This window comes from Acomys minous (assembly GCF_964271855.1).
Source record: "Acomys minous genome assembly, chromosome: 13".
Classification (NCBI taxonomy): Eukaryota; Metazoa; Chordata; class Mammalia; order Rodentia; family Muridae; genus Acomys; species Acomys minous.
The window spans coordinates 5,557,775-5,581,336 of record NC_140495.1 but is presented as its reverse complement, the minus strand read 5'-3'; the positions used below and the strand labels follow the sequence as shown (position 1 = coordinate 5,581,336).

At 52.9% G+C, this 23,562-nt stretch overlaps 1 protein-coding gene across 2 annotated transcripts in view; it reads left to right on the top strand.

Annotated features, from left to right (window-relative positions):
- ITGA9 (integrin subunit alpha 9) overlaps positions 1 to 23,562 on the top strand; it is a 316,744-nt gene that overhangs the window by 169,167 nt on the left and 124,015 nt on the right. For both annotated transcript variants that reach the window (XM_084754233.1, XM_084754234.1), the window contains exon 17: positions 5,089 to 5,165. In XM_084754233.1, the coding sequence (XP_084610359.1) occupies positions 5,089 to 5,165 (77 nt within the window). The remainder of the gene's footprint in view (positions 1 to 5,088; positions 5,166 to 23,562) is intronic.

Here is a 23,562-nt window from a genome sequence, read left to right as displayed (position 1 = left end):
CTCATCCAGGTCCAGGCACAGGAATCAAATTTCAACCTCAGCATACAAATGTGTGGACATCACACATACACACACACGTACATACACACTTGCACACACACGAACACACACTCACTCACTCTCTAATGTTGGGGACAAGTCCCATGATTAATTAGTTCATCACTTTTTCCACCCCTTAAAGCAACTGCTTTCCCAAATTACTAAAGGGTCTGGCTCAGCCCAGGTTCTAAATTGTGCATCCCGCTCTCGTCCTCAATGCTCCTGACTTAAGGAAGGCTACCAATAGGTGGCAGAGTGCTCAGTGAATGCTCTGGTCAAATCTATTGCTGCACAAGAAACCACTCAGCAATTCAGCTCCCATTAGGAGTTGAGGATCACCTGTATGCTGTACCATTTCTTTTTTAATTTACCCATTGGTAGCTCCTTTCCATATTGTTGCTGTTGTGAACATTGATGTAATAAGCATGAGAGTACAGCATCTCTTTAAGGTAAATGTAGCCTCCACATGCTCATGCACACACATGTGAACATGTATATATTCATGAGTGCGCCACACGTGCGCGCACTTGCGCGCGCGCGCGCACACACACACACATGCACACGTTAATAAAAGACAGTAACTTTATCTATAATTGCTGTAAATAGACTAAAGTCCTACAAATAAAAAGATATAAAGTGGTGGAATGGGTTTTAAAAATATACAGAAAATCAAACTGTCTACCAGAAATTCAATTCTGGTCCAGAAGTATACATAGGAAGGGGGGCAGGAGGAGGGGGGAACCTATGCAAATGGTAATCAAAGGAAAACAAGAGTAGCTCAGACATGTAGACTTAAAGTAGACTTTAAGGGCAAGAGCTGTCTCTGAAGGCAATGAAGGTCTTTTACATTGCAATAAAAGTGAAAGAAGAGCTATCAATGTGTAAGATCCCAACATCAGAAAAGTTACATATGTAAGACACATATTGACAGAACTGACAGGAGACCTTGATGGTGATACAGAGCCCAACCTGGTGCCTTACTTTCAACAATGGGTAGACCCTCTACGAAGACGACTTCTTAGTCACCGTTCTGCTCCTGTAACAAGACAACGTGGCCAAGGCAACTTAGAAGAGAAAGCACTTGACTAGGGACTTGCTTACAGCTCCAGAGGCAAGCCCATGACCATCATGGCAGAAAACATGTCAGCAGACATGCAGGCATGGCACTGGAGCAGTAGCTAAGGGCTTACGTCTTCAAGCACAAGGCAAAAAGAGCTTGAGACAGGGGGTGTTGTGGGCTTTTGAAACCTCAAAGCCCACCCCTAGTAATACACCTCCTTCAACAAGGCCACACCTCCTAAGCCTTCCTAAATAGTCCAAAAACTGGCACCCCTAAAGCTGTAGTAATTATAGATAAGGTTTCATCAGATGGCCTGTGGGTGGGGGCCCAGTCTCATTCAAACACCACAGGCAACCAAGAAACAGAAGAGTTGGACAGCACTGTAGACCAGCAGACTCTGCAGACATGCACAGACCATTCCACCCATCAGAACAGCACCTACTCTTCTCCAATGTACAAGGAACATTCTCTACAATAGACCTTATGTGAAAACAGAAATCTTCTTTCTCCACATCCTTGCCAGCACGTGCTGTCAGTTGAGTTTTTTGATCTTAGCCATTCTGGCGAGTGTAAGATGGAATGTCGGAGTTGTTTGCATTTCCCTGATGACTAAGGATGTTGAGCAGACATTCCTCTGTTGAGAATTCTCTGTTTAGCTCTGTGCTCCATGTATTAATTGGATTATCTGGCTTGTTGGTGTTTAGTTTCTTGAGTTCTTTATATATTTTGGATATTAGCCCTCTGTTGGATGCAGGGTTGGTGAAGATCTTTTCCTGGTCTGTAGGCTGTCGTCTGTTCTGTTGACAGTGTCCTTTACTTTTCAGTTTCATGAGGCCCCGTTTATTAATTGTTGACCTTAGAGCCTGAGCTGTTGGTGTTCTGTTGAGGAAGTTGTCTCCTGTGACAGTGAGTTCAAGGGTCTTCCCCTCTTTCTCTTCTAACAGATGTAGTGTGTCTGGTTCAGGCACAGCTGGGAGGCAGTAAGAATTTGTCCTCCCATTCCTTGTGTTTTGGAGCTGGTCCTTTTAATTTTATTTTTAAAGATTTATTTATTGTTTTTATTTTGTGTGTGCCTGCTTGTGTTCATGTGCACCACGTGTGGACAGGTACCCAATGAATCCAGAATAAAATACTGGCACCCCTAAAGCTGTAGCTATAGGAGGTTTTGAGGTACCCCCATGTGGGTGCAAAGTGAACTTGGGTCTTCTGCAAGAGCAGCAAGCATTCTTAATTACCAAGCCTTCTCTCCAGCCCCCTTTTGGTTCTCTCCCACACCACACCAAATGCTTTTATGTAGTTATATATACTGAATAGATGGACAGATATAAAAATAAAAGAGAGAAAACATAAATATTAACAAGGCTTGTTCATACCAAATATCCTTTCTGACCACAATGGAATGAAACTAAAAATCAATAACAGAGAGAAAGATGGGGAAAATGGCGACTTTGCTTATGAATTTTCTGTTTGTCAGAGCTTGGTCAAACCACCTCATCTCTCTGTACAGAGTGGGTCCCCACCAGGGACTCTGGAGTCCCTGAGAGCCCTTATCCCATGACAATTGGATCCTGTGGGAACCTCTTTACAAAAATCTGGGGCTTCCTTGGCTCTGTGTAGCTAAGTTGCAGGAACAAGTAACTAGGAGAATGCTCTGTTGCTTTGTATAGAGTTGGCTTGAGAGTCGCACAGTAGGACTTTTATTGTAGCCACAGACCCTGCTGGATACCAGGGAGCAGTCATTAGCTCCTGTGAGGCAGGAACTACCATTCTGCATTGCACAGTCCCCACACCCTCTTCTCCTAGTTTCTCCCTGGTGGTGATAGGACATCACAGAAGTCTTTTCTTGAAGCCACTTTGGAATTTGGCTTTTTCCTTGCTTCAGTATGGTCCAAAAGAACAGAGGAAGTTGTTCCTTTCCCCAAGACTTCCATGATAATTAGGGAAGGGAATGTTGGCTGGGACACTTTATTCTTTTGGAAATGTGGCTTGTGATTGTGAATTTCCATGGGCAAAGTTACCATGTCTGGTGGAGTCTAGACTTTCTTCTAGCCAACAGGCTTGCTGGAGTCCATGTTGGCACCCTCAGAGGCCATGTGGACTGATAGTGTGGGAAGGGAAAAAAACACCTAGACCTATGCTTGGGAAGAGGGGAAAAACTTCAACTTGAGTAGTGTCCTTGAAGGAGTTAGGAGGTTGATAAACTACATCTAATGAAGGGCAATAGGCTCTCCTTGCCAAATCCTCCTGAAATAGTAAAGCACCTCCATTGTCTAGTAGGGAGGATGTTCTCCACAGATCTGTCATTTTAATTGAGAGTCCCAGATGGATCTATTTTACCAGTATAGACTCAAGATCCAGATGCTGGGGTGAAAATCCTGATAGCTCAGAGAGGCAGAGAAACCACCCAGCTGACCTTCCTACTCAGCTAATGTCCCAATGGAAATGACCCAAAAGGCTCACTAGCTTAGCTTCGACCCAGGAGGAAAAGGCCCAAAGAAAGCCAAGGCCAAAGGATTCCTAGCTCAAGGCCCAAAAAGCCAAAGGCCAATGAGCTGAGAAGCTCAAGAGCTAGAGAGCTAAGAGCCAAAGAGCTAAAAGCTAAAGAGCTAAAGCTAAAATCCCAAGAGTAAAGCCCAAGAGCTAAAAATACCAAAGACCCCTTCTACCTCCACACGCTGGCTTAAGTACCCCTCAACTCAAAGTCTCTTCTAGTCTTTAATCCCTGTCAGCTGGCTTCTTGCTCCACCTCTTGACCTAGGGTTAACTTTTTAAATCCTGTGTGCAGAAAGCTCTTGGATTAAAGGTGCGTGCTAGGGCTCAACCACGCCAAGCAAAAGACAGGTTTTTACAGGTCACAATCCAAGGGATCACAATGGGATCAAATACAGGTTTTTACACTTCACAATCTCAGGGATCGCATTGGGATCAAATATCCTGCAACATAGATCAGATCATCAGAGAGACAGAGACCACAGCGAGGGACAAATTCTCCCATCCTCTTCTACTTCAGAGAGAAGGAGTTGCAGCCTCAGCCAGTGCTGCTCCCAACCATCACAGGCAGGCCCACACCCCATCAGCCACTGCTGCTCCCCAATGCGTGGACAACCATCACAGGCAGGCCCACACCCCATCAGCCACTGCTGCTCCCCAGTGCGTGGACAACCATCACAGGCAGGCCCACACCCCATCAGCCACTGCTGCTCCCCAGTGCGTGGACAACCGTCACAGGCAGGCCCACACTCAGGTCCATCCCTGGTTCTCTGAAACCCAAGCCAGTTTTGACACATTGACCTTCAGTCTCTGCACTGAGTGGGGCTTTGATTGCTAAGGCCCAGCCATGATGAGAGAAATGACAGCATTCTCTGCCTACCACTGGCTCCTAAAATAATCCCCACCATTCTCAGCCCTAAGGCCTGAATGCCTTTGACATTTCCCTCTGGGACTAGTAAGTGAACATGGCCCCATTGCTCATGCAGAGAGTGGTTCAAGGAAAGACTTCCTTCCTCCCCAAGAGAGACCATGGAAGACATGGTAGGGCTGGTACCTTGGGGAACTTTGCCGAGATGATGGCTGGTCACTGATGTCTGAGCACATCTAGAAGATATTCCTAGACCAGCACAGGCTGAAAGGCATGCATGGTCAAGGCTGGCTTTTCCAGAGTGCCAGAAGAGGTCGGCACGGGAAGTATTCTTCCCCAGCCCCTCCTTCATGCTTCTAGAAAGAACCACTTGAAGTGTTCAGTAAGGTGAGAGGTAGAGCAAGGAAGGGATGCGCCCGTGGCCACGCTCGTGGCCTCCGCTCGTGACCTACAGGCCACTATCAGCAGGGCTCCCCTGGAGCCTTGAGAAAGTCGTCCCCTCCACATGCAGGGGAGCTGGCGTCTTGGGGTGGGGAGGAAGGTGCCTGGAGGGTGCTGGTTTGCAAGCAGGCATTGGCCATTATTTATCCATTCAGATGCTGTGCCAACCTTCGCATTCTCTCTCCCACAGACAGTTTTTGAGAGGAACTGCCGATCTGAGGACTGTGCCGCTGATCTGCAGCTCCGGGGGAAACTGCTGCTTTCCAGGTACATCGCTGTTCTCTCGTGACACTGTTGCAAGAAGCTGGTCTCTGTTTCTATACCCCACATCTGGACATTCAGATTTCCCCAACAACAACAAAAAAAGATAAGCAGTATTGATGGGTTAGGATATTTTGTAAGTTGGTCTTAGGGTGTATGTTATAAATGCAATTTTAATAGACGATATTGCCAGAGAGAGTCGCTGGGGTTCAGTTTGCAATTTCACCACATCTCAAAATTGACTGCTCCTTATAATTTCTGTGTTTATTTGTGTGGTGGGAAGGGACTTGATGTTTTATTACTTTGTATTACATTGCACCATGGGAAACTGCCAGCATTTGACCCCTGGGGATGGTTTCATGTGACTTAAGGTAGTATTATGTGAAGATCCCTTTCATCTTTCTTTCCCTGACATTTAGCAGTGGTGTCTGTTTTAGCGCCGAACAGTTTCTGAGGCAGGATGGGGTGAAGGAAGGGGGCAAGTGGCCCGCCGATGCAAGCAAACAGTCTTTTTATTATTTCAGGGCTTCCTCCCATAGTCCACAAATCCCCCCTGGCCAGGGATGAACCAGACCAAAGCCTTCTGTTTCCTCTTTGCCAACCTTTTATTTTAGACTTCGCTTAGAATGACGGCACTTATCCTGAGTCAGCCACACATCAGACAATGGTTTCCTTTTGTAGCACGCCTTCTGAAAGATTATATTAGCTTTGGGGCCAGGAACTCTCTCTGCAAGATTTATAGACACTGCTCAAACAATTATCAGTGTTGATAGGTACCGTGCAAAGTGTTTCATTGTGTACTTGCCCTAACCTGAAACACTGAGAGTTAAGTTGGAATCTGTGATGACGTAACACTAGGACCTTTACTTTTCTTTTGGATAGTCTTACAAAGCCCAGGCTGGCCTCTAAGTCCAGGCTGGCCTCTAAACCCCACCTGTTTCAGCCTCTAGAGTGCTGGGATTACAAGTGGGGTCCACTATGTGTTTATGGGTGTAGGTGAGTGTGAATACACATGTGTGTGTGGAGCCAAAAGTCAACCACCCTCCAATGTGACATTGTCAGGGGCTGTACAGATCGTTTTCTGAGAGAGGGCTCTCTCACTAGCCCTGTGACCATGGAAAACTTTACCAGCTGACTGACTAAGCCTGGACTGGGTGTCCAGGTGAGCCCCGTGATCACCTGGCTCTCCTTCCACAGCCGTGGAGTTACCAGTGCACACCACTGTGCACACCATTGTGCCTGCCTTTTTTATGGGTTCTGGGAGTGACCCCTGCATGGCAAACACACATCCACTGAGCCTCAGCTCCACACTTTTATTTCTGGTGTTTAATAATGTTTTATTCATCAAAGGAAACTCAAACTAAGATCCTGTTCTTCAGTTGGAGTGTAGCAGGGAAGGCGACATAACACCCCGAGGCCCCGCCCCCACAGGTACACATACAAGTGCTTCTCCCTGCATCTTAGGCACTAATTGCCTTTGGTTTTTACTCTGGAAGGAGTGGTGCCTTAAAGAAGCACAAGTTTTCCTAAGCTTAGGAAATTGCTTTAGACGCATAGAGTGGATAATGGGGTTGTTTAACAGTGAGAAGAGCCTCCCGGGATGGTTAGAGACATCAATTTTAAGAAAGGTTCATAAATTATCAGCTCATTCATTTTAATTTTGGGTATGTGTTCCAAAAAAGCGTTTTAGGGAAAATACATGAGTTTCTTTTTATGTTGAGCTGGACTGTAAGTGCTGGGGTTTATTTTGGATGGTAGGAAGACCTCATGTGGTAGGAAAATCTCCACTTGATCCACAGTTAAACATTGCTAGGAAAGTTCTGGCGTCCTGGCTGGCCATTTGTGAATTGTGCTTTCTGTTTAGCAAGATGGAAAAAAAGTCAAGGATTGTGGTCAGCGAAGCACTTTTGGCTTAAGCCGCTTCCGTTGCTGACCTTTCCAGAGCATTTGTGAAGCCGAGCAAAAAAAGCCCAAGGGTATGATCGTAGTAGCCGAGAAACCCTAACCACGTGGTCACCTAAACAGACCTAAACAATGACAGCATCAGTTGACATCCCAACGTGGATGCAGACAACCAAACAAGCCCCACCCCAGCATGGAGAGCTGCACATAATTAATGGCTGCTGGGAGGGAGAATTGGCCTTCCCCAGTAGGTTACCTAGCCCCAAAGGGTCAGCACTAAGCACATTCAAGTACAGTGAGTGGACTCAGCATGTTCTCTCTCTCTCTCTCTCTCTCTCTCTCTCTCTCTCTCTCTCTCTCTCTCTCTCTCTCTCAAATACATACACACACACACACACACACACACACACAGAGAGAGAGAGAGAGAGAGAGAGAGAGAGAGAGAGAGAGAGAGAGAGAGAGACAGAGACAGAGACAGAGACAGAGACAGAGACAGAGACACAGAGACAAAAATATCTCAGTGGCCCACAGTGGCGGCCATTTCTTCTTACGGATGTGCAGGTCATCTGTCCCCTGGATGACTTGTTCATGCTTCTGGTTTGATGAGGGCTAGATTCTAGGCCGGACTATCCCAACTTAGCGCTGTTCTTTCATTGTCGCTCTGGAACAGGTGGCTCAAGTGGGCATATTCTTCACGAAGAATGTCAGACTTCTGTGAGGGCTAGCACAAACAAGCTCTGGCTCTTTAGGCCTAGGCTCAGAACTGGGGAAACTGTCGCTTAGGCCTTGGTTTTTTTGTTTTTTGTTTTTTGTTTTTTGTTTTTTTGTGTGTGTGTTTGTGGTTTCTTTTTGTTTTGTTGTTGTTGGGTTTTTTTGTTTTTGTTTGTTTTTGTTTGCTTGCTTGCTTGCTACAGCATGTCAAACTCAAAAGCCAATGGATGGAAAGTATTTTCTGCCTCTTTTTTTTCTTTTTTCATTTTTTTCCTTTATTAATTTATTCTTGTTACATCTCAATGTTTATCCCATCCCTTGTATCCTCCCATTCTTCCCTCCCTCCCATTTTCCCCTTATTCCCCTCCCCGAGTAGAATTTCAAATTTTATGGGAATGGGCATGAAGATGGGCAGAGGAGAGTGATCTCCTGATATCATCTACTGTGGTCCATATGGAACAAGTAGCCTCTTTGCTCATCATCCTGAAACCATAACACTTTCAGGGCGACTTTGGCTTTTCTCAGACCGTCATCAACTTAGGGACAGAGACTAAGTCTGGGAACCTGGATGAGATTCTTGGGCCTCGGAAAAGCGTTCTCAGAGCCCTATCCACAGGAATGAGGGATTTTCCTAGAGGACCCAGGGTCTCTTTCCATGGCCGGATCTTCCATGAAAGGAGCCTTTGTGGAGCTCTTAAAGCCCCTGGCTTCCTGCAGGAGGTATTGGGGAAACACACCCATTCATAATTGCATGAGTGGAGATGTGAAACCAAACCACAGACTCTTTCAAGCCAGGCTTATGAGGGAAGACACGGTCAGAAAACTGGTGGGAACCAGACTCTAGATTGGATGCACTGTAGTTTAGTGCCTTGAGGCAGAGGAAGTTTTCTCTGTTATTGAATAACCTCTCTAATCTCCTTATTGCCTGAGGGTGCAATGCACATGCATTTCTTGTTTGAGCAGGTACTATGAGCAGCTGCAGAAATGAATAGCTGGTGGATCCTGCTGTCCTGGTCTGTGTAGTCTAGGCAGGAGAGGCCAAGAGAATGGCTGGCAGTGGGAGGTGGGAGCGGAAAGGTAGATAGGCTCTCACAGGGGAGCGTCTCCAGAAGCCTCATAGCAAGGGGAGTGGAGATGGCTGAGGCACTCTGGGTAAAGAGAAGATGGGAGCAGAGGTCTGGACTCCCATGAGGAACTGAGGGTGTCAGGGGTTGTAGAGATGAGGAAGAAGGAAACAGAGGGATCAGATGGCAGCATACCATAAGTTGGAGCTTCATCTTGAAACCAAGGGAGAAGGAGAAGGTCCCAGGAAAGGAGCATAATCCTCACAGGGATTCAGCAAGCCACGCTCAGGGGCTTGGGGCATGGGATAGGGACATGGGATAGAGGCACGGGATAGGGACATGGGATAGGGACATGGGATAGGGACATGGGATAGGGACATGGGATAAGGACATGGGATAGGGACATGAAATAGGGACATGGGATAGGGACATGGGATAGGGACATGGGATAGGGACATGGGATAGGGGCATGGGATAGGGGCATGGGATAGGGGCATGGGATAGGGGCATGGGATAGGGGCATGGGATAGGGACATGGGATAGGGGCATGGGATAGGGGCATGGGATAGGGGCATGGGATAGGGGCATGGGATAGGGGCATGGGATAGGGACATGCGATAAGGGCATGAGATAGGGACATGGGATAGGGACATGGGATAGGGACATGGGATAGGGGCATGGGATAGGGGCATGGGATAGGGGCATGGGATAGGGGCATGGGATAGGGACATGGGATAGGGACATGGGATAGGGACATGGGATAGGGACATGGGATAGGGACATGTGCTTGGGGCATGGGATAGGGGCATGGGATAGGGGCATGGGATAGGGACATGGGATAGGGGCATGGGATAGGGACATGTGCTTGGGGCATGGGATAGGGGCATGGGATAGGGGCATGGGATAGGGACATGGGATAGGGACATGGGATAGGGGCATGGGATAGGGGCATGGGATAGGGGCATGGGATAGGGACATGGGATAGGGGCATGGGATAGGGACATGGGATAGGGACATGGGATAGGGGCATGGGATAGGGACATGGGATAGGGACATGGGATAGGGGCATGGGATAGGGACATGGGATAGGGACATGGGATAGGGGCATGGGATAGGGACATGGGATAGGGACATGGGATAGGGGCATGGGATAGGGACATGGGATAGGGACATGGGATAGGGACATGGGATAGGGACATGGGATAGGGACATGGGATAGGGACATGGGATAGGGGCATGGGATAGGGACATGGGATAGGGACATGGGATAGGGGCATGGGATAGGGACATGGGATAGGGACATGGGATAGGGACATGGGATAGGGACATGGGATAGGGGCATGGGATAGGGACATGGGATAGGGACATGGGATAGGGGCATGGGATAGGGGCATGGGATAGGGACATGGGATAGGGACATGGGATAGGGACATGGGATAGGGGCATGGGATAGGGGCATGGGATAGGGACATGGGATAGGGACATGGGATAGGGACATGGGATAGGGGCATGGGATAGGGTCAGGGGATAGGGGCATGGGATAGGGGCATGGGATAGGGGCATGGGATAGGGGCATGGGATAGGGACATGGGATAGGGGCATGGGATAGGGGCATGGGATAGGGACATGGGATAGGGACATGGGATAGGGACATGGGATAGGGGCATGGGATAGGGACATGGGATAGGGACATGGGATAGGGACATGGGATAGGGGCATGGGATAGGGACATGGGATAGGGGCATGGGATAGGGACATGGGATAGGGGCATGGGATAGGGACATGGGATAGGGGCATGGGATAGGGACATGGGATAGGGGCATGGGATAGGGACATGGGATAGGGACATGGGATAGGGGCATGGGATAGGGGCATGGGATAGGGACATGGGATAGGGACATGGGATAGGGACATGGGATAGGGGCATGGGATAGGGACATGGGATAGGGACATGGGATAGGGACATGGGATAGGGGCATGGGATAGGGTCAGGGGATAGGGGCATGGAATAGGGGCATGGGATAGGGGCATGGGATAGGGGCATGGGATAGAAACATGGGATAGGGGCATGGGATAGGGACATGGGATAGGGACATGGGATAGGGACATGAAATAGGGACATGGGATAGGGACATGGGATAGGGGCATGGGATAGGGACATGGCATAGGGGCATGGGATAGGGACATGGGATAGGGGCATGGGATAGGGACATGGGATAGGGGCATGGGATAGGGGCATGGGATAGGGGCATGGGATAGGGGCATGGGATAGGGACATGGGATAGGGACATGGGATAGGGACATGGGATAGGGACATGGGATAGGGACATGGGATAGGGACATGGGATAGGGGCATGGGATAGGGACATGGGATAGGGGCATGGGATAGGGACATGGGATAGGGGCATGGGATAGGGACATGGGATAGGGGCATGGGATAGGGACATGGGATAGGAACATGGGATAGGGGCATGGGATAGGGGCATGGGATAGGGACATGGGATAGAGACATGGGATATGGGCATGGGATAGGGACATGGGATAGGGGCATGGGATAGGGGCATGGGATAGGGACATGGGATAGGGGCATGGGATAGGGGCATGGGATAGGGACATGGGATAGGGACATGGGATAGGGGCATGGGATAGGGGCATGGGATAGGGGCATGGGATAGGGGCATGGGATAGGGACATGGGATAGGGACATGGGATAGGGGCATGGGATAGGGACATGGGATAGGGACATGAAATAGGGGCATGGGATAGGGGCATGGGATAGGGGCATGGGATAGGGGCATGGGATAGGGACATGGGATAGGGACATGGGATAGGGGCATGGGATAGGGACATGGGATAGGGACATGGGATAGGGGCATGGGATAGGGGCATGGGATAGGGGCATGGGATAGGGACATGGGATAGGGACATGGGATAGGGGCATGGGATAGGGACATGGGATAGGGACATGAAATAGGGGCATGGGATAGGGGCATGGGATAGGGGCATGGGATAGGGGCATGGGATAGGGACATGGGATAGGGACATGGAATAGGGGCATGGGATAGGGGCATGGGATAGGGGCATGGGATAGGGGCATGGGATAGGGACATGGGATAGGGACATGGGATAGGGACATGGGATAGAAACATGGGATAGGGACATGGGATAGGGACATGGGATAGGGGCATGGGATAGGGACATGGGATAGGGACATGGGATAGAAACATGGGATAGGGACATGGGATAGGGACATGGGATAGGGGCATGGGATAGGGACATGGGATAGGGACATGGGATAGGGACATGGGATAGGGACATGGGATAGGGACATGGGATAGGGACATGGGATAGGGGCATGGGATAGGGACATGGGATAGGGGCATGGGATAGGGACATGGGATAGGGGCATGGGATAGGGACATGGGATAGGGGCATGGGATAGGGACATGGGATAGGAACATGGGATAGGGGCATGGGATAGGGGCATGGGATAGGGACATGGGATAGGGACATGGGATATGGGCATGGGATAGGGACATGGGATAGGGACATGTGCTTGGGGCATGGGATAGGGACATGGGATAGGGGCATGGGATAGGGGCATGGGATAGGGACATGGGATAGGGACATGGGATAGGGGCATGGGATAGGGGCATGGGATAGGGGCATGGGATAGGGGCATGGGATAGGGACATGGGATAGGGACATGGGATAGGGGCATGGGATAGGGACATGGGATAGGGACATGAAATAGGGGCATGGGATAGGGGCATGGGATAGGGGCATGGGATAGGGGCATGGGATAGGGACATGGGATAGGGACATGGGATAGGGGCATGGGATAGGGACATGGGATAGGGACATGGGATAGGGGCATGGGATAGGGGCATGGGATAGGGGCATGGGATAGGGACATGGGATAGGGACATGGGATAGGGGCATGGGATAGGGACATGGGATAGGGACATGAAATAGGGGCATGGGATAGGGGCATGGGATAGGGGCATGGGATAGGGGCATGGGATAGGGACATGGGATAGGGACATGGGATAGGGGCATGGGATAGGGGCATGGGATAGGGGCATGGGATAGGGGCATGGGATAGGGACATGGGATAGGGACATGGGATAGGGGCATGGGATAGGGACATGGGATAGGGACATGGGATAGGGACATGGGATAGGGGCATGGGATAGGGACATGGGATAGGGACATGGGATAGGGGCATGGGATAGGGACATGGGATAGGGACATGGGATAGGGGCATGGGATAGGGGCATGGGATAGGGGCATGGGATAGGGGCATGGGATAGGGACATGGGATAGGGGCATGGGATAGGGGCATGGGATAGGGACATGGGATAGGGACATGGGATAGGGGCATGGGATAGGGACATGGGATAGGGACATGGGATAGGGGCATGGGATAGGGGCATGGGATAGGGGCATGGGATAGGGGCATGGGATAGGGACATGGGATAGGGACATGGGATAGGGACATGGGATAGGGGCATGGGATAGGGACATGGGATAGGGGCATGGGATAGGGGCATGGGATAGGGGCATGGGATAGGGACATGGGATAGGGGCATGGGATAGGGACATGGGATAGGGACATGTGCTTGGGGCATGGGATAGGAACATGGGGTAGGGACATTGGATAGGGACATGGGATAGGGGCATGGGATAGGGGCATGGGATAGGGACATGTGCTTGGGGCATGGGATAGGGACATGGGATAGGGGCATGGGATAGGGACATGGGATAGGGACATGGGATAGGGATGGGATAGGGGCATGGGATAGGGACATGGGATAGGGACATGGGATAGGGGCATGGGATAGGGGCATGGGATAGGGACATGGGATAGGGACATGGGATAGTGGCATGGGATAGGGACATGGGATAGGGACATGGGATAGGGACATGGGATAGGGACATGGGATAGGGGCATGGGATAGGGACATGGGATAGGGGCATGGGATAGGGGCATGGGATAGGGACATGGGATAGGGACATGTGCTTGGGGCATGGGATAGGGACATGGGATAGGGACATGGGATAGGGACATGGGATAGGGACATGGGATAGGGGCGTGGGATAGGGACATGGGATAGGGACATGGGATAGGGGCATGGGATAGGGACATGGGATAGGGACATGGGATAGGGACATGGGATAGGGGCATGGGATAGGGGCATGGGATAGGGGCATGGGATAGGGACATGGGATAGGGACATGGGATAGGGACATGGGATAGGGGCATGGGATAGGGACATGGCATAGGGACATGGGATAGGGACATGTGCTTGGGGCATGGGATAGGGACATGGGATAGGGGCATGGGATAGGGACATGGGATAGGGACATGGGATAGGGACATGGGATAGGGGCATGGGATAGGGACATGGGATAGGGACATGGGATAGGGGCATGGGATAGGGACATGGGATAGGGGCATGGGATAGGGACATGGGATAGGGACATGTGCTTGGGGCATGGGATAGGGACATGGGATAGGGACATGGGATAGGGACATGGGATAGGGACATGGGATAGGGACATGTGCTTGGGGCATGGGATAGGGGCATGGGATAGGGGCATGGGATAGGGGCATGGGATAGGGACATGGGATAGGGACATGGGATAGGGACATGGGATAGGGACATGGGATAGGGGCATGGGATAGGGGCATGGGATAGGGACATGGGATAGGGACATGTGCTTGGGGCATGGGATAGAGACATGGGATAGGGACATGGGATAGGGACATGGGATAGGGGCATGGGATAGGGACATGGGATAGGGGCATGGGATAGGGGCATGGGATAGGGACATGGGATAGGGACATGGGATAGGGACATGGGATAGGGGCATGGGATAGGGACATGGGATAGGGACATGGGATAGGGACATGGGATAGGGACATGGGATAGGGGCATGGGATAGGGGCATGGGATAGGGGCATGGGATAGGGACATGTGCTTGGGGCGTGGGATAGGGGCATGGGATAGGGGCATGGGATAGGGACATGGGATAGGGACATGGGATAGGGACATGGGATAGGGGCATGGGATAGGGACATGGGATAGGGACATGTGCTTGGGGCATGGGATAGGGACATGGGATAGGGACATGGGATAGGGACATGGGATAGGGGCATGGGATAGGGACATGGGATAGGGGCATGGGATAGGGACATGGGATGGGGACATGGGATAGGGGCATGGGATAGGGACATGGGATAGGGACATGTGCTTGGGGCATGGGATAGGGACATGGGATAGGGACATGGGATAGGGACATGGGATAGGGGCATGGGATAGGGGCATGGGATAGGGACATGGGATAGGGACATGGGATAGGGGCATGGGATAGGGACATGGGATAGGGACATGGGATAGGGGCATGGGATAGGGGCATGGGATAGGGACATGGGATAGGGACATGGGATAGGGACATGGGATAGGGGCATGGGATAGGGACATGGGATAGGGGCATGGGATAGGGGCATGGGATAGGGGCATGGGATAGGGACATGGGATAGGGGCATGGGATAGGGACATGGGATAGGGACATGTGCTTGGGGCATGGGATAGGAACATGGGGTAGGGACATTGGATAGGGACATGGGATAGGGGCATGGGATAGGGGCATGGGATAGGGACATGTGCTTGGGGCATGGGATAGGGACATGGGATAGGGGCATGGGATAGGGACATGGGATAGGGACATGGGATAGGGGCATGGGATAGGGACATGGGATAGGGGCATGGGATAGGGACATGGGATAGGGGCATGGGATAGGGGCATGGGATAGGGGCATGGGATAGGGACATGGGATAGGGACATGGGATAGGGGCATGGGATAGGGACATGGGATAGGGACATGGGATAGGGACATGGGATAGGGACATGGGATAGGGGCATGGGATAGGGGCATGGGATAGGGACACGGGATAGGGGCATGGGATAGGGACATGTGCTTGGGGCATGGGATAGGGGCATGGGATAGGGGCATGGGATAGGGACATGGGATAGGGGCATGGGATAGGGACATGTGCTTGGGGCATGGGATAGGACCATCGGATAGGGACATGGGATAGGGGCATGGGATAGGGGCATGGGATAGGGACATGGGATATGGGCATGGGATAGGGACATGGGATAGGGACATGTGATAGGGGCATGGGATACGGGCATGGGATAGGGACACGGGATAGGGGCATGGGATAGGGACATGTGCTTGGGGCATGGGATAGGGACATGGGATAGGGACATGGGATAGGGGCTTGGGATAGGGGCATGGGATAGGGGATTGGGATAGGGACATGGGATATGGGCATGGGATAGGGACATGGGATAGGGACATGGGATAGGGGCATGGGATAGGGGCATGGGATAGGGGATTGGGATAGGGGCATGGGATAGGGGCATGGGATAGGGGATTGGGATAGGGACATGGGATATGGGCATGGGATAGGGACATGGGATATGGGCATGGGATATGGGCATGGGATAGGGACATGGGATAGGGACCTGGGATAGGGGCATGGGATAGGGACATGGGATAGGGGCATGGGATAGGGGCATGGGATAGGGACATGGGATAGGGACATGGGATAGGGACATGGGATAGGGGCATGGGATAGGGGCATGGGATAGGGGATTGGGATAGGGGCATGGGATAGGGGCATGGGATAGGGGATTGGGATAGGGACATGGGATATGGGCATGGGATAGGGACATGGGATAGGGGCATGGGATAGGGGCACGGGATAGGGGATTGGGATAGGGACATGGGATAGGGGCATGGGATAGGGACATGGGATAGGGGCATGGGATAGGGACATGGGATAGAGACATGGGATAGGGGCATGGGATACGGGCATGGGATAGGGACATGGGATAGGGACATGGGATAGGGACATGGGATAGGGGCATGGGATAGGGACATGGGATAGGGGCATGGGATAGGGACATGGGATAGGGACATGGGATAGGGATGGGATAGGGACATGGGATAGGGACATGGGATAGGGACATGGGATAGGGGCATGGGATAGGGACATGGGATAGGGACATGGGATAGGGACATGGGATAGGGGCATGGGATAGGGACATGGGATAGGGGCATGGGATAGGGACATGGGATAGGGGCATGGGATAGGGACATGGGATAGGGACATGGGATAGGGATGGGATAGGGACATGGGATAGGGACATGGGATAGGGACATGGGATAGGGGCATGGGATAGGGGCATGGGATAGGGACATGGGATAGGGACATGGGATAGGGGCATGGGATAGGGACATGGGATAGGGACATGTGCTTGGGGCATGGGATAGGGACATGGGATAGGGACATGGGATAGGGACATGGGATAGGGACATGTGCTTGGGGCATGGGATAGGGACATGGGATAGGGACATGGGATAGGGACATGGGATAGGGGCATGGGATAGGGACATGGGATAGGGGCATGGGATAGGGACATGGGATAGGGACATGGGATAGGGATGGGATAGGGACATGGGATAGGGACATGGGATAGGGACATGGGATAGGGGCATGGGATAGGGGCATGGGATAGAAACATGGGATAGGGACATGGGATAGGGGCATGGGATAGGGACATGGGATAGGAACATGGGATAGGGACATGGGATAGGGGCATGGGATAGGGACATGGGATAGGGGCATGGGATAGGGGCATGGGATAGGGGCATGGGATAGGGACATGGGATAGGGACATGGGATAGGGGCATGGGATAGGGACATGGGATAGGAACATGGGATAGGGACATGGGATAGGGGCATGGGATAGGGACATGGGATAGGGGCATGGGATAGGGGCATGGGATAGGGACATGGGATAGGGACATGGGATAGGGACATGGGATAGGGACATGGGATAGGGACATGGGATAGGGGCATGGGATAGGGACATGGGATAGGGGCATGGGATAGGGACATGGGATAGGGACATGGGATAGGGGCATGGGATAGGGGCATGGGATAGGGACATGGGATAGGGACATGGGATAGGGGCATGGGATAGGGACATGGGATAGGAACATGGGATAGGGACATGGGATAGGGGCATGGGATAGGGACATGGGATAGGGGCATGGGATAGGGGCATGGGATAGGGACATGGGATAGGGACATGGGATAGGGGCATGGGATAGGGACATGGGTTAGGGACATGGGATAGGGACATGGGATAGGGACATGGGATAGGGGCATGGGATAGGGACATGGGATAGGGACATGGGATAGGGGCATGGGATAGGGACATGGAATAGGGACATGGGATATGGACATGGGATAGGGGCATGGGATAGGGGCATGGGATAGGGACATGGGATAGGGACATGGGATAGGGACATGGGATAGGGGCATGGGATAGGGACATGGGATAGGGACATGGGATAGGGACATGGGATAGGGACATGGGATAGGGGCATGGGATAGGGACATGGGATAGGGACATGGGATAGGGGCATGGGATAGGGACATGGGATAGGGACATGGATTAGGGGCATGGGATAGGGGCATGGGATAGGGACATGGGATAGGGACATGTGCTTGGGGCATGGGATAGGGACATGGGATAGGGACATGGGATAGGGACATGGGATAGGGACATGGGATAGGGACATGTGCTTGGGGCATGGGATAGGGACATGGGATAGGGACATGGGATAGGGACATGGGATAGGGGCATGGGATAGGGACATGGGATAGGGGCATGGGATTGGGCATGGGATAGGGACATGGGATAGGGACATGGGATAGGGACATGGGATAGGGACATGGGATAGGGACATGGGATAGGGACATGGGATAGGGACATGGGATAGGGACATGGGATAGGGGCATGGGATTGGGGCATGGGATAGGGGCATGGGATAGGGACATGTGCTTGGGGCATGGGATAGGGGCATGGGATAGGGGCATGGGATAGGGGCATGGGATAGGGACATGGGATAGGGGCATGGGATAGGGACATGGGATAGGGGCATGGGATAGGGACATGGGATAGGGACATGTGCTTGGGGCATGGGATAGGGACATGGGATAGGGACATGGGATAGGGGCATGGGATAGGGACATGGGATAGGGGCATGGGATAGGGACATGGGATAGGGGCATGGGATAGGGACATGGGATAGGGGCATGGGATAGGGGCATGGGATAGGGACATGGGATAGGGACATGGGATAGGGGCATGGGATAGGGACATGGGTTAGGGACATGGGATAGGGACATGGGATAGGGACATGGGATAGGGGCATGGGATAGGGGCATGGGATAGGGACATGGGATAGGGACATGGGATAGGGGCATGGGATAGGGACATGGGATAGGGACATGGGATATGGACATGGGATAGGGGCATGGGATAGGGGCATGGGATAGGGACATGGGATAGGGACATGGGATAGGGACATGGGATAGGGGCATGGGATAGGGACATGGGATAGGGACATGGGATAGGGACATGGGATAGGGACATGGGATAGGGGCATGGGATAGGGACATGGGATAGGGACATGGGATAGGGACATGGGATAGGGGCATGGGATAGGGACATGGGATAGGGACATGGATTAGGGGCATGGGATAGGGGCATGGGATAGGGACATGGGATAGGGACATGTGCTTGGGGCATGGGATAGGGACATGGGATAGGGACATGGGATAGGGACATGGGATAGGGACATGGGATAGGGACATGTGCTTGGGGCATGGGATAGGGACATGGGATAGGGACATGGGATAGGGGCATGGGATAGGGGCATGGGATAGGGACATGTGCTTGGGGCATGGGATAGGGACATGGGATAGGGGCATGGGATAGGGACATGGGATAGGGTCATGGGATAGGGGCATGGGATAGGGACATGGGATAGGGGCATGGGATAGGGACATGGGATAGGGGCATGGGATAGGGACATGGGATAGGGGCATGGGATAGGGACATGGGATAGGGGCATGGGATAGGGACATGGGATAGGGGCATGGGATAGGGACATGGGATAGGGGCATGGGATAGGGGCATGGGATAGGGACATGGGATAGGGGCATGGGATAGGGCCATGGGATAGGGGCATGGGATAGGGGCATGGGATAGGGACATGGGATAGGGACATGGGATAGGGGCATGGGATAGGGGCATGGGATAGGGGCATGGGATAGGGGCCTGGGATAGGGACATGGGATAGGGACATGGGATAGGGACATGGGATAGGGGCATGGGATAGGGGCATGGGATAGGGGCATGGGATAGGGGCATGGGATAGGGGCATGGGATAGGGGCATGGGATAGGGGCATGGGATAGGGGCATGGGATAGGGACATGGGATAGGGGCATGGGATAGGGGCATGGGATAGTAACATGGGATAAGGGCATGGGATAGGGACATGGGATAGGGACATGGGATAGGGACATGGGATAGGGGCATGGGATAGGGGCATGGGATAGGGGCATGGGATAGGGGCATGGGATAGGGACATGGGATAGGGACATGGGATAGGGACATGGGATAGGGGCATGGGATAGGGACATGGGATAGGGACATGGGATAGGGGCATGGGATAGGGGCATGGGATAGGGACATGGGATAGGGGCAGGGGATAGGGGCATGCGATAGGGGCATGGGATAGGGGCATGGGATAGGGACATGGGATAGGGGCAGGGGATAGGGACATGGGATAGGGGCATGGGATAGGGGCATGGGATAGGGGCATGGGATAGGGGCATGGGATAGGGGCATGTGCTTGGGGCATGGGATAGGGACATGGGATAGGGACATGGGATAGGGGCATGGGATAGGGACATGGGATAGGGACATGGGATAGGGACATGGGATAGGGACATGGGATAGGGGCATGGGATAGGGACATGGGATAGGGACATGGGATAGGGGCAGGGGATAGGGGCATGGGATAGGGGCATGGGATAGGGGCATGGGATAGGGACATGTGCTTGGGGCATGGGATAGGGACATGGGATAGGGACATGGGATAGGGGCATGGGATAGGGGCATGGGATAGGGACATGGGATAGGGACATAGGATAGGGGCATGGGATAGGGACATTGGATAGGGACATGGGATAGGGGCATGGGATAGGGGCATGGGATATGGGCATGGGATAGGGGCATGGGATAGGGGCATGGGATAGGGACATGGGATAGGGGCATGGGATAGGGGCATGGGATAGGGGCATGGGATAGGGACATGTGCTTGGGGCATGGGATAGGGACATGGGATAGGGACATGGGATAGGGGCATGGGATAGGGGCATGGGATAGGGACATGGGATAGGGACATGGGATAGGGGCATGGGATAGGGGCATGGGATAGGGACATGGGATAGGGACATGGGATAGGGGCATGGGATAGGGGCATGGGATAGGGACATGGGATAGGGACATGTGCTTGGGGCATGGGAAAGGGACATGGGATAGGGACATGGGATAGGGGCATGGGATAGGGGCATGGGATAGGGGCATGGGATAGGGACATGGGATAGGGACATGGGATAGGGGCATGGGATAGGTGCATGGGATAGGGACATGGGATAGGGACATGGGATAGGGACATGGGATAGGGGCATGGGATAGGGGCATGGGATAGGGGCATGGGATAGGGGCATGGGATAGGGGCATGGGATAGGGGCATGGGATAGGGACATGGGATAGGGACATGGGATAGGGACATGGGATAGGGGCATGGGATAGGGGCATGGGATAGGGACATGGGATAGGGACATGGGATAGGGACATGGGATAGGGGCATGGGATAGGGGCATGGGATAGGGGCATGGGATAGGGACATGGGATAGGGACATGGGATAGGGGCATGGGATAGGGGCATGGGATAGGGGCATGGGATAGGGGCATGGGATAGGGGCATGGGATAGGGGCATGGGATAGGGGCATGGGATAGGGACATGGGATAGGGACATGGGATAGGGACATGGGATAGGGACATGGGATAGGGACATGGGATAGGGACATGGGATAGGGGCATGGGATAGGGGCATGGGATAGGGGGATGGGATAGGGACATGGGATAGGGACATGGGATAGGGGCATGGGATAGGGGCATGGGATAGGGGCATGGGATAGGGGCATGGGATAGGGACATGGGATAGGGACATGGGATAGGGACATGGGATAGGGGCATGGGATAGGGGCATGGGATAGGGGCATGGGATAGGGGCATGGGATAGGGGGATGGGATAGGGACATGGGATAGGGACATGGGATAGGGGCATGGGATAGGGGCATGGGATAGGGACATGTGCTTGGGGCATGGGATAGGGACATGGGATAGGGACATTGGATAGGGACATGGGATAGGGGCATGGGATAGGGACATGTGCTTGGGGCATGGGATAGGGACATGGGATAGGGACATTGGATAGGGACATGGGATAGGGGCATGGGATAGGGGCATGGGATAGGGACATGTGCTTGGGGCATGGGATAGGGACGTGGGATAGGGGCATGGGATAGGGACATGGGATAGGGACATGGGATAGGGGCATGGGATAGGGACATGGGATAGGGGCATGGGATAGGGACATGGGATAGGGGCATGGGATAGGGACATGGGATAGGGGCATGGGATAGGGACATGGGATAGGGGCATGGGATAGGGACATGGGATAGGGGCATGGGATAGGGACATGGGATAGGGGCATGGGATAGGGGCATGGGATAGGGACATGGGATAGGGACATGGGATAGGGACATGGGATAGGGGCATGGGATAGGGGCATGGGATAGGGACATGGGATAGGGGCATGGGATAGGGGCATGGGATAGGGACATGGGATAGGGACATGGGATAGGGACATGGGATAGGGACATGGGATAGGGGCATGGGATAGGGACATGGGATAGGGACATGGGATAGGGGCATGGGATAGGGACATGGGATAGGGACATGGGATAGGGACATGGGATAGGGGCATGGGATAGGGACATGGGATAGGGACATGGGATAGGGGCATGGGATAGGGACATGGGATAGGGACATGGGATAGGGACATGGGATAGGGACATGGGATAGGGGCATGGGATAGGGGCATGGGATAGGGACATGGGATAGGGACATGGGATAGGGACATGGGATAGGGACATGGGATAGGGGCATGGGATAGGGACATGGGATAGGGGCATGGGATAGGGACATGGGATAGGGGCATGGGATAGGGGCATGGGATAGGGACATGGGATAGGGACATGGGATAGGGGCATGGGATAGGGGCATGGGATAGGGACATGGGATAGGGACATGGGATAGGGGCATGGGATAGGGACATGGGATAGGGACATGGGATAGGGACATGGGATAGGGGCATGGGATAGGGACATGGGATAGGGGCATGGGATAGGGACATGGGATAGGGGCATGGGATAGGGACATGGGATAGGGACATGGGATAGGGACATGTGCTTGGGGCATGGGATAGGGACATGGGATAGGGACATGGGATAGGGGCATGGGATAGGGACATGGGATATGGGCATGGGATAGGGACATGGGATAGGGACATGTGCTTGGGGCATGGGATAGGGGCATGGGATAGGGGCATGGGATAGGGGCATGGGATAGGGACATGTGCTTGGGGCATGGGATAGGGACATGGGATAGGGACATGGGATAGGGGCATGGGATAGGGACATGGGATATGGGCATGGG